At 28.1% G+C, this 13,688-nt stretch overlaps 1 protein-coding gene across 2 annotated transcripts in view; it reads left to right on the top strand.

Annotated features, from left to right (window-relative positions):
* The window catches only part of Prp5 (pre-mRNA processing factor 5), a 122,305-nt gene extending 109,737 nt beyond the window's left edge, over positions 1-12,568 (top strand). For both annotated transcript variants that reach the window (XM_075365141.1, XM_075365132.1), the window contains 4 exons: positions 2,849-3,092; positions 3,956-4,119; positions 5,907-6,080; positions 12,234-12,568. In XM_075365141.1, coding sequence (XP_075221256.1) covers positions 2,849-3,092; positions 3,956-4,119; positions 5,907-6,080; positions 12,234-12,476 — 825 coding nt within the window. In that variant the 3' untranslated portion in view covers positions 12,477-12,568. The remainder of the gene's footprint in view (positions 1-2,848; positions 3,093-3,955; positions 4,120-5,906; positions 6,081-12,233) is intronic.
* Positions 12,569-13,688: the final 1,120 nt, after the last annotated feature.

Below are 13,688 nucleotides of genomic sequence, written 5' to 3' on the forward strand. Positions count from 1 at the left end.
CGGTGGGGATATTGGCATCCCCCAGGAGGTCCAACATTGGGCCAGCCAGAGGACTCAGGTTCCTCCTTCCTTTTTCTTCTTATTCTTCTCATGATGATAATCCAAAAACGGTTGCTTTTGCCTTCCAGTATTGCTGCTTATATTGCCGCCGGCACATGGTGAGGTGCTGCACACGCAACAGCTGAATGCTGCCTTATTGGGGAGAGCGCATGTATATGTGTGTATGTGAACCGCAGCTCCCAATGACATTTTACTGGCTAGTGTCGCACCCGCCATTATGAAGCAAAGCACGTGGCAACAATGAAAAAATGATTATGAACCCAAAATTTAAAATTTAAATCTTAATAAGAAAAATTTATGAAATATATAACGAATCTTAAAAATGTTTAGTTGTCAGTAAAATTTTCATAGATGTATAAAAATATTGGTGCTTTTGATAAAAGCACAAGAAACCTGCCAATAAATAAAAATAATAAATTGATTCTACAGACACAAAATGGAAGCAATTAATAGTAACAGTAAGTTACACTTTCTGGAACAGAAATATGTATTTATACCCTAAGTTTTCCATTAAGATAGTTTGACTATCAAAATGACAGCAAAGAATATCTTTAAATCAACCATTAGAAAACTTAAATTGGAACCATCAAAGGAAAACAGAACTTCCTTCTTTTTTTATTGCTGTGAGTTAAAAATGAATATATCTGTTCATCTTTATTAAATAAACAATAATAAAAGTAAAGCTAAAAGTTTGCCACATTCAACTTGCACTATCTAAAACAATAATTTACAAATCTTTATTTATATTATTTTAATCACTTTGTAAGGATTGGCTTTATATATAAATCATTTATATTATTTTAAGAATTTTTTTTTATTACATATTTACTCACTTGAATCTACACATGATGGCTGTTTCAAAATGCACATGCATCTTAAGCGAAATAAAAGAATCTCCACGATTAGTCAGCCATCGTTTCTTTCATCACTTTCTCATTTCATCAAAATTGTAAAACAGCTTGGAAAAATACAGGCATAAGAATGTCAGTCTTACCATATACAAAAGAGACCATAAATACACCTTCAAAATCTATAGAAAACACACTACATTTGACATATTTACCTACAACATATCTAACTACCCCATACAACATTGTCTCATACATCAGCTGTCTCATTGTTTTCCCATCAACAAAAAAAATCAAAGATTACGTAGCAGGCAGATCACTTGTGTTACTGGTTATGCTTACAATCAAAAAATGTTATGTCATTCAAAAAAACTAATTTATTTCTCCAGGGTTATTAGTATATGTAACTCTCCTTTGCTGAAATTGTTTCTCCTTTTGGAATTTCTAGTTCAGATGACTGTATAATATGTATTTATATTTATGAAAAAAAAAATTATAACAGAAAACACATGCTTTTGCAATAATTGCCATGCACATGGTCTGTTCTAGAGATTACTTTTTTATACATGTAAAAAAAAATATTTATGTAATTATATAACTTCATCATACATATATATTTAAGAAAATATAAAATCTTGTTTTAAATATATGCTGTTCTGTATTATTACTTCATTAAATATTCGGTAAAAAATTATATGGAATGATTTTTATTTCTTTAGTATAATTATACAGTTTAGACCAGATCAGTTCCTCCACTGCAGTGAAAGAAGAAAAGACAAGATCTTGCTTCAATCAAGTGTGCCCTACAAAAAAGTATGTAGATATTTTCTGATCGAATATCAGAAAAAAATGCAATAGCATAAAAAATTTCCAATAGTCAGAAAAGGTACATGGTAACAAAAGACCCTGTTTTTCAAAATATCAAATGCATAATTATGACTGTAACATTTTGGTGAAAATTTGTCATGAATACCCTAAAATAACTAAATTTCCACTTACCAGAACCAATTTTAAAAACTTAAATTATTGAGTAAATCAAAAGTTTCAGCCAGTGTTTCATTACTGCCATATATATTTCATTAGTAGCTGATGTTGACAATACAAAGAAAGTTTTGAGAAATATGCATTCAAAATTAATAAATAAACATCACATTAAATTAAATTTTAAAAATAATTTAAAAATTAACAAAGAAAAGCACACATAATTTCCCAGATTTCTTCAAAAGGTTTTCAAAATATTATAGAAAAAACACTTTTATATAATAAAAAATGGATCTTTTTAGTCATATTATAACAACAAAACTTTTTTAACTCATTTTACTTCTTCATAGTTAATGAAACAAGAAATATCAAAGATTGTAAATTCCAGCTTAGTAGCAAGTATGATAAGTGCAAAATTGACTTTTGAAAAGCTGATGAATTTTTTTAGTTTTTATTTTACATAGCCAGATAGTCTGGTAGAACCAAATAATTTAATTAATCATATTATAATCTAATAAATCTTAGTTTGATTGAACTGATTAATTACAAAGATATTATGATTTAGAATTAATATGTCTGTAATTTTGATGTTTATATTTTTTAAATATAAAAACATTTATTATTTATTTACTTAGAATATTACCTTTAAAATATTTGTTAATAATTATTATTATTAGGATATGTAAATCTGTTACTGAAATATTAATTTATATTTTAAAATACAAAAAAGCAGACATTGTAACTTAATTGTTGACTTGCATATCCTAAATTGATTCCAGAAGTTTATGTACTGTTTCCTAATACATTCAGTTTATAATTATTTTAATTTGGATTTATATTATGTTTTAATTGCACAGTTGTTGTGTTCATAGAATCCTTCGTGGACCGATAAGAAAAGCATATATATTTCCATTTACATAATTCAAGATTTATACATGTACATTTTTTATACATTTCAGGAAGGTAAAAAAGTGCACACTGGTGGTGGTTTCAGCGGTAAAGGTTTCAAGTTTGATGAGACTGAAGCAATGATGGTTAATGAGAAGAAGAAATTCCAAAAAGCAGCATTAGGTCTGCAAGATTCAGATGATGAAGATCTTGAACATGATATTGATCAACATATAGAAAGCATTTTGGCACCAAAGAGAATTGTCAAAGAAATTAGAGCTCCTCTTGGATCCATAAATCCTACTAACACTCAGAGTATGATAATTTTTTTTAAAATACTACTTTCTTTTATGTAGGTATTAGCTTTAGCTTTTCTTTTTGGGTGTTATTTTGAGTTAGGTAAGTGTACTTAAATTATGTCTTTAACTTATATTAATTTTCAGCCTTCCATTGTTTTTGTAGATGTATCTGCCATCACGTTAATTTTTTTTAACACAGATAATCAGAAGCATTCATAAATTAAAACAGTATTCCTGTACTTTTTTTATTGGTAAATATGTACCCAAATAATTTCATTGTACTTTTCAAATTATTTTTTTTATTTTTATCTATTATGTTCACATATTTATTGTACTATTATTATTTCATAATTTGATTCTTGTATCTTTTGATGCTGTTATAACAAATGTTTCCAGTTTCCCTTGACCTTACCAGACAAATGCTGAACCAGTGTTTGTTATCCATGAAATAACACCTACCCATTTTTGATATACCTGCTGGTCTGAATAAAATACTTATTTATTTAATGCTGAGTAATATACCTTATTAATCCTCTGTATAACGGCTTAAGGCAACATTTTCATCCAACTTTTTTATGGATAAGACCACAAGAAATTACATCTCCAATTGTTGTATATCCTTTAAATATAATTGTCAGTGGTTGTAAATATAATTGTCAGTGGCCTAAACAACACTAGAGTTATCAGCCAGAACCTTTCTATTTCACAAATTATGTAATCAACTAATGTTGTTGCATTACCCTCAATCTTGGTCTGACTTATCAATATTTAATTACAATTAAACATCCTGAAAGCCTACAGCTGCATCTGTACAACTGTAGTAGTAAATTTATATAACGGCAAAAACAATATTATTGGTTTTATAATTTTTTTTCATAGCTGGAGTTACAAGCAATACAGCATCAACTGATAAGTTAGAGTTGGCCAAGAGGCTTGCTTCACGGATTAATATGGCTAAAAATCTGGGTGCAGAAGCTAAGGGAGCCACGCAGCAGGCAGCTGAAGCTATTCTGAAAGGAGGAGGTTCACAACCAATAATAACAGTAAGTTCATATTAAGTTATTTAATGTCATTGTCATCAACTGTATTTCACACAGTCATTCTTTGTAATATTCTTCTGTTAGTAATTAACACCATAGTTTTTTCTTTTGTCTTGTTGTATCCTTGTGCTTACTTAACCCTTTCATTGTGTTTTATGTGACAAAAGACATGGTATTTTAAATAATTATATTTATTTTTTTCTTTTTCAAATTAAATTTATTTTTATTTTTAGTCATATTATTATAAATGTTATAAGAAACATTAATAGTAATGAAGTCTATTTCCATAGAATGTTCTCGTAATAAAAATACAGTAAATATTAAAAATACATTAAGAATAAATATTTATATAAAACTATCATAATAAGAAAGCATTAAAAAGTAGGCTTGTGATTTGAAAGAATTCAATTCTCAGAATGTTTATAATTTTTAATGTCATTAAATTTTTTCCCAGTTATTTATTTAATATCATTTAGAAATATTTTTATAAAATTACATCTCATAATTGAGAAATCTGAACAGTTCTTGTTTACCTTTGATCTAAAAAAAATTCTTTTGTGTCCTATTTCCATTTCCAGATGTAATAGCTAAGTATTCTATCACTGCTAACTTAAAAATTTCTAGCACTTTCAGAATATAAGCTGAAGATTGAAACTTCTTTATCGTAAAGAAATTCTTTAATCGTGTATTTTTTTTAGAATTTGGTAATTAATAAATTGGAACTTCTATTCAGTATGTCAGAAATATCCACAGGAATTATGGTATCCATGTTCATCTAGTTTACCTTTCCAGAAGTAATTGAAAGGAATCGCCAGTTATTGTTTAGATATGTTGTAGTTACTCAGATATCTTATAATAAGATTTAAATTGTAGCTTCTACCACCATATGAAGATTAGCCTTCCTTTCCTCAAGCCTAAATCTCTACCTAAATTAATATAAAATGTTGTCATAATTAGACCATAATATTTTAACATATGTTGTACGTTTATGGACAGGAAATAACTAAATTGCATAAAAGAGTTTTGGGCCCAATTGGCTCAGTTCTGTTCAACTTTCAAGGACACATACAAAATTCAGTGATCAAACATTAAGCCCAATAACTTCTTTCAGTTAACCAAAATGAAAGTATTGCAATAATTATTTAACCTTTCTTATATTTTCAAATAAAAAACATGATGGTGATCTGGACAGTCCTTGGCCTTCCCAGGCAGGCAGACCCTTTAATTTTTTAAGGCCTTGTAATTATCATAAAATTAGCATTTTATAAAAATTAATCTTTATTGAAATATAGATATATTTATGATTTATAAAGTAAATTGTTAAATAATTGCTTATGTAAATATGCAATTATTTACATAATTGCATAAATTATAATGCATTAATTACATAATATGTAATTATTTACATAATTAATTTCAATTATGGTGATTAAATGTACTCAATAAAATCAAACCTTTGTCTTTGTATTGTTTATTTCTAGTTCATTATTTAATTTTCTGCATTTGTTTATCCTTCTTATTCTGGTATTTTATGTCTTCTTTTTTCTCAATATTTTCTGATAACCTGTGGTTTCTTCATTCACCTTCCCATAAGGAAAGTCAGTTGTTTGTTCTACTGCTATTTTCAGACTTCTTTCATATTCAGTCAACATTTATTTGTACTACTGTTCCGTTCCGCATTTCATCTCTTCTAACTCTCTTCAGCATTTCATTATATTATTTAAGAGCAGTGGTTTTTTAGCATTCATGTTTTTTAATTTTTAATATTTATTTCTTATTTTCTTTGTCAGGCTAAGACTGTTGCTGAACAGCTAGCAGCAAAATTGAATACAAGGTTGAATTATCAACCTCGTGAAGAGGAAGATAAGCCTGAAGAAGAAGCTGTTGAAACATTCCGTAAATATGAAGAGGAACTTGAAATTAATGATTTCCCACAACAGACAAGATGGAGAGTTACTTCAAAGGTATTGTATATATTAACTTTTAGGTATATATTAATGACTATTTGTAGTCAATAATAAATGAAAATTAAAAAAAAAATTAATTTAATTAAAAAATAATCTCTTAATCTATAAATTACTCATTTTAATCCAATTTTACAAAAAGGATGTTTATACAGTGTCCTACGAAGAAACTGAAAAACTTTTAAGACATGTTCTACTAGTGAAAATAATGAAAAAAGTTCATATAAATAAAAATCTGTAATCACTTTGTTTTCAAGTTACAGCTAGCAAATGATTTCGCCTGGATTTCAGCTCTTATAAAAAGTAGCCCTACTGTAATTTTTTTGATCCAAATTAAGGAGTTAAGTTTTTATTTATATTTAACATGGCATTATTTATGACAAAATTCTGGAACAATTTGTTTTCAATGAAAACTTTATGGAGATACATACATTCATTTCTTGAAAAATAATTGCTGGCTTTATTTGAGGCTGTACAATATCTTGAACAAAAATAAATTTGAACAAAAGTAAATTTATTCTAATTTATTGATAGCAAATTTCTTCTTAATTAGTAATTTTCCCGCACAATGGTACGTCACGTTTTTCTTGAGTAGCTGATGCTAATTTCTTAAACTGGATTGGACATAGTGGACCAGTCAATTGGCCACCATGATCACATAACATCACTATATTATTTTATTTGGGGTCATATGAAAACAATAGTATATCAACAAAAAGTTATTACTAAAGAAGTGCTTATTAAAATACAAAATGTTATTGAATTTATATGAAATGATCCTGAGATGATACAGAAAGCCACCGGAAATATTTTACTTTGGGCAGAGTGAATAACAAACTGAAGTTTGTTATTCTGTTACCATTTATCATTTCATGAAATGAAATTAATCGATCAAATGAAATGAATAATTTTTTTGACTTGCTATATTAAGAATAATGTTTATTAGACATAGAAAGAATAATATAATTTTCTCTCTATCTTTCATCTGTTTTGCTGCAATAAAAAACAGATTTTTAAAAGTTTTTATTTACTTTTTATTGGCTGTATTTACATTAGATCTTACGTATTTTAGTCATTAAACAAAGCTATTGTATACTACAAACCAAAAAAAAAGACTTGTTTTATCAACACCAAATTTTGTGTTCATTGAATATTTTTAAAACTACTAGAGTTACAGTTGTGGAACCTATTTTATCCTATTTCCCAGCTCAAATTACATAAGAAACCACAAAGAGCTGAAATTCAGACAAAATCTACATAAGAAACCACAAAGAGCTGAAATTCAGACAAAATCTACATAAGAAACCACAAAGAGCTGAAATTCAGACAAAATCTTAGTCATAACTTGAAAACAAAGCGACACCAGGCCGGCACTTTTTTCATTATTTTCACCAGTAGAACATGTCTAGAAAGTTTTTTCATGGATATTTTGTATATGAGATTACCTGCAAATGTGTCAAATAAAAGCAAGACAGATTTTTTTTATATTATCAGTAGTAGTTAAGATCTCTGATTTATAGTTTAATTTTTGAGAAAATGTCATTTTATTGTTACTTAGAAAGTTCTCAGTAGTGTAATAATTTTGTTAATATTATTAATACAAATTAGGTTGTAATTTTAGGTTTCCCAAAAGCAGTGGTAAACTTAAAATTTTAAGGGCCTTTTTTTTACTATGCCTATGGATAAAATTGCTCAAAATAGTAGTAATACTTTCATTGATTGTAAATAAATCATGGCGGAAAGCAGTGTGGAGCATTGGAAACTGTTGTAGCGGGTGAAAGTTGAAAAATGTTCGAACGTTTGGTAAAACGCTCTGTATAAAGTTGAAAATTTAATGTAAGTAGAGGATATAGGATATTGTTACTACACTCCATGCGTAATGATGGAAAACTGAGTGGAAGATAAGTTGCTGGTGGAAAGCCTCAATGTTTAGAAAATTTTAAGGAAATTAAATCATAAGGTCTATGTCTGCCAACTCATATGTACAATGTTTATAAGCATTAAGCTCATACACAAAAAGGCAGAAATAAATCTCGATTGAAAGTGAATGCAGCACAGTTTTCTATCAACCTCAATGATATCTTGGAAATTTTTTATTGAAAATCATTAGGGTATGTCCGTCACTGTAGATACAACTTTTTTGTTTATGTCTTAAGCCAATTTTCCAAAGGACAGACACCAAAATGGAAGATAATAGTTGTTATATTAAGATAATATGTATAATACTGATTAAAATGTAAGCAACAACATTATCCATCATTAGCTGAAGATTTTAAAAGGATTTTTCATTGTAAAAAGAACAGAAAAATCTTTTTCGAAAATTTCTGTAGATCTTACTTTAGTACTGACCATAAATGCTGATGCTGCTAGAAGACTCACCGGTGGTACTCATTTTACAAATTCAATATCTGCTCACCAGCAATGGTCTGGAAGTCATGCAATCAAATCAAAAATAATTTCACACGTTCTCAATGAAACGGAGTTAAAAAAAGTGAAGAAATTTATATCTATTTCATATTTGTTATTATATGTTTTATATTTGTTGTACAAAATAACATAAATTCTCTCGAGTGCATTGAGATGGACTTTACTGGATAATATTGCAACAGGACGATCTGCCAGATGAAGTAGCTGATTTTCTTTTGAGTGCAGAAAAGAAAGGCAATGAGCTGAAGGAAAAATTTATTTCAGAATGTAGTGAATCTTGATTTTGGTTTGAAGAGAGTATCTCATAAGAAAATGCTTAATTTTGTCTCGTGTAACCAGAAGAAATAATGAAATCTAAATTGATGAAATGTTTAGAGGTTGAAAGTAGCCAGATTTTAATACCTATACCTTATAATAGTAGTAGATGAGTTTTATATGTTACATTCTATATTCCTCAAACATTTGGAAATATTTTTAAAAAAGATATTGCAAACCATCACTAATAATCGTTCACTTAATTTTTTACAATACTTTCAACCTTCTGTTAAAGATTACAGTTCACAAAGAGGAAGCTCTTATTGTTACTTCGTCATTTTTGGGTCAACTGACACCCACTGACTTTTCCAAGCAATTACATTAATTAATTTTTAATAAATCATTGGAGTAACTAGTAACTAACTATTTTTGTGAATTTTGATAAATGTTATTCATGGAAAGTTTTTAATTGCCAACTCACACAGTCAATCAGTGAAGAGTTTTCTTGTACTAATCATGAATAAGCATACATGAAAATAGTTTTTCATATTTGTAAATTTGATCATGATGCTAATAATTCAATAAAGTGTTCTGATATATAGATATTTCTGTTATACTATTAGGAAATTTTCATAACATTAAATCTAATTGCATATTTCAATTGAATATGGAGTTAATAGGTGTTAATCTCTCTGCAAAGCACTTCTTGGATTTCATACCTTTACAGGATGTGAGTGATATAATCCAAACTTTATAGAAAGGGAAATTTGCATCCATTTAAATTTCTTTAGGAATTCGAAGAAATGCAAATAACCTTTATAGAGCTTAAAACTTTTATAGGTAATTTGTCATGGTCTGAAAATAATAAAGCTCAATTTAAATTATTTTTGAAAACTTATTACATTAACTGTTTAAAAAGAAATATTTAAAAAATTTTGATCACAAGTTCTTAAAGTTTTGATTCATCTTGCTATTCTGAATAGCACATTTTAAGAGCTCACTATGTTTGTAATACCTGGCAAAGATTTTACAAGTGTTTTCCATCGCAATTGATACTAGAAGAGCACGGATGGCTTTTAAATAATTATGATAAATTGAATTTTTATGGTTTAGTGGTGATCAACTACCTTTAGTATTAGTGAAATTATATTTCATAATGATGATGATGATACTGTTTTGGAGAATGTCAGATAACAATCAATAATGATGAGGAAAGTTTGCATGGAGTGAGCAATGATGTATAATATTGTATTGTATAAAATATGTGAGATGTTTTCATCTAACAGTAATTATATTTTGTAAAATTTGTCTGCCCATTTTCCAAAGGGCAGACACCAGAAGATAATAGTTGAAAAAAGATGTGTAAAAAATAAATAAATATGAATAACACGTACAATACCAATTACAATGTAAGTAATAACATTACGTCTATTTTTCAGGGTTAATCAAATTGTAGTTTTCAATGAGATTATAAAAATTAAAAATTAATTTGTTGTTTACTTACATTGTAATCGGCATTGTATATTATTCATATTTATTTATTTTTTACACATCTTTTTTCAGCTATTATCTTCTGGTGTCCACCCTTTGTAAATTGGGCTTAGACAAACAAAAAAGGTGTATCTATACTGGCAGACATAGTCTAATGATTTTCATTAAGAAATTTACAAGATATAACTGCGCTGCGTTCCGGTCACTATCAGTCGAGATTTTTAAAGGGAAATTGATTTTTTTTCTGCCTTTTTGCATATGAGCTTATACACATTGCACATATGAGTTGGCGAACATAGACGTAATGGTTTAAATTTCCTCAAAATTTTCTGCAGCTTTCTCTATTAATAATGTACTATTTTGTTACTTACATTTAAATTTTCAACTTTAACCCCCCGAGTAATTTACCAACCTTGAAAATTTTGCAACTTTCGTGTATATCAATACTTTTTTAAACAGCAGTGAGTGTTAAAACCACATGAATAATAAAAAAAGTTCATAAACAAACCATCATTGTCAAGCCTTTCTGTATTTTAATGCGTATTTTACTGCTTAAGATTAAGTACAGTTACCAAAATTTTATAATGCATTGTCTCCCTCAACCAAATAAATTTGAAATCCACCAAAGTAATTCCCATGTAGTTTATTATTTAAAAACACTGTTGATTTGATTTCATCAGAGTAGCACAAAAGTGAGTTGAGCAAAGAACAAAATAATTTAACTAGAAATTCTGTAAATGATACTTTTACAGTTTTTCCTTAAACTCTGAAAAAAAAACAAAGCTGATGAGAACAAAGTAGCAGAAATAACATTTTCTTCATAGAAGTTTAAAAACAATATTATTTCTTTCTTGATTGAGATAAACTATCTTGATCATCTCATCAGGGAATCATTCTTTTTCACCACCCACCGCTTTATTATCCTTGATCCCTTATTCTCTATTGTTGGTTCTGTAAGTTTAGTTCTGATTTCACCAGATTCTCCATGCTTAGGACCCCAGAACCTAAAGAGCCAGGGAGTGCATAGTTGATAACAAATACAGCGGCACTTAAGGACAGATTCACAGACTTATCATGTCACAAAACAATAAACATCATTTGTTGCTTTTGATTTAAATTTTATACATTATATATACATATATATATTTTACAGTTTTCTTAGAAATTTTAGATACCACAAAAAGACAGATTGAAATAACTTTGTGGATGATGACTAATGAATTTTAAACTGACCTGTAACTACGATAATGCTAAATTGAACTTTTACATTAAACTTCTGCATAAGAGCCCTCTTGCTTTAGTGGGACTTTTTTTACTTACTTTACAAATTTTAACTTTTTAACTGGTAAAGTTTGTAACTTTTTTATGCTTATGCTTTCTCCATCTCAATTAACTATCCTGGGGTGTCATAATATATATGATCTATAACTATTTTCTTTCTTCAGAATCCTTATTTCTATAATTCATCTTTTTAATTTTAATAATTTACCTTTATATCTTATTTCAAATGTATTGGACCTATTTTTCATTAAATAAAAAAGAAAATAGATTTTTAAGAGGAGTGTTAATAAGAATCTTAATAGCTGCTACACTTTTTCTCCTAACAATTTCAATCACTTTTCTTCTTTTTTGCTTTATTTTTGTAAACTATGATTTATAATTACAAACTGCAGTCATCTAGCCAAAGTAATGGCTGAAATACTTGCCTTGTTTTGTAGCAAAGTGCTTAAGATGAATTTAAAAATACCAACTTTTGTAACAATAAAATGAATATTTCTATAATAAAATTTTCTTAACTTACTTCAAAAGTTTAATAAATTACAAAGACAAACTGGAAAATTTTGCAGAAGTTTATAATTATGAAAAAAACCATAGCTTAAAAAAATAAAATTCATTCAGTTATATTGTCTACATTCGTTATTGTACTACTTTTATGTTATTTTAATCATAATATAAATCTATTTTAATTATTTTTTTCAGGAGGCACTTGCTCAAATATCAGAATATTCAGAAGCTGGTATAACAGTACGTGGTACTTATTATCCTCCTGGAAAATCTCCACCTGAGGGTGAACGCAAACTATTCCTTGCTATAGAAAGTACAAATGAATTAGCAGTCTCCAAAGCAAAAATTGAAATCACACGACTAATTAAGGAAGAATTACTTAAATTACAGACTTATGCCCATCATAGTATAAATAAAGCGCGTTACAAAGTTGTATAAATATGATATGTGCATATATATGCATATTTATGTTTTTTTATCTTCTTTATCGTGTAAAATTTATTACATTAATAAAATATGTTATTAGAGAATACCTACAATATTATTTACCTGTTTAATCTCTTTGTTTTAAGCATACAAATAAGGTGTACCTGTGGTTAATGAAAAAATGAAATAAAGTTAAAAGAAAGAAGTGTCAGTCTACATAGTCCAAATGGCGCACCATATTTTTATACTATTTTGTTATCTCTGCCCACCTTCGTCTATCATTCATCCAAAAATTAATTTTTTTTTTTGGTAGGTGTTTACAAAATTTCAAAGCTTTATTGTATATCATTTTTTACGTTTATAAAAGCTTTATTGTATATCATTTTTTACGTTTATAAAATATATATATATTTCAGTTTAATAATTTATATAGCTCTTAAAATTACAACAAATTTGCTACAAAACTATACTTGGAAATTTCAACGTATTGCTTCTAAAATCTATTATATGCATATCATTTTTCCTATATATTGTTTATTTTTAATAGAAAACTGAATGAAAATCTATTATATGCATATCATTTTTCCTATATATTGTTTATTTTTAATAGAAAACTGAATGAATGTTCAAAGAGATAATTAAATTGCACTTCTTAACTATGATTGGAAAAAATTGTTTAAAAAATTCTGCTCCTTATCTGATACTTTCCTACAACCTTTTAAGGTTGAGGTGGCATTTCATTATTACTGCACTGTGGTCACTTCAACATCTACCCCAAGATAACTTCTGTAACCCTGAACTTTATTTTTGAATCCCTCTTTGCCAATATGAAATCGATTTGAAAACAGCCGTGTCCCCTGGCATCTTCCATATATACTGACTTCTCTTGTGGTGATTCAACCTTGTATTTGCTATTGTCAATTTGTGTTCTGTACAAAATTCAATCAATCAGTCACCTCTGACATTTCTGACTCCCAAGCCGTAATTTCCGACCACTCCATCACCTACTGTACCCTCTCCCACTACCACATTCCAATCTCCTGTAATGTCAGGTTTTTGTCACCTTTCACCCATTTTATAATCTATGTAGTATCCTCATAAACTTTCTTTACCTCTTCTCAGACTGGCTTGAAGTTGGCATATAAACTTGCACTAGAATTGTGCTGACTGGTACAGTATCCACTTTCACTACAACCAGTCTTTTGTTATATTGCACATATCTTT

The sequence above is a fragment of the Lycorma delicatula genome, chromosome 1, assembly GCF_047948215.1.
Source record: "Lycorma delicatula isolate Av1 chromosome 1, ASM4794821v1, whole genome shotgun sequence".
Classification (NCBI taxonomy): Eukaryota; Metazoa; Arthropoda; class Insecta; order Hemiptera; family Fulgoridae; genus Lycorma; species Lycorma delicatula.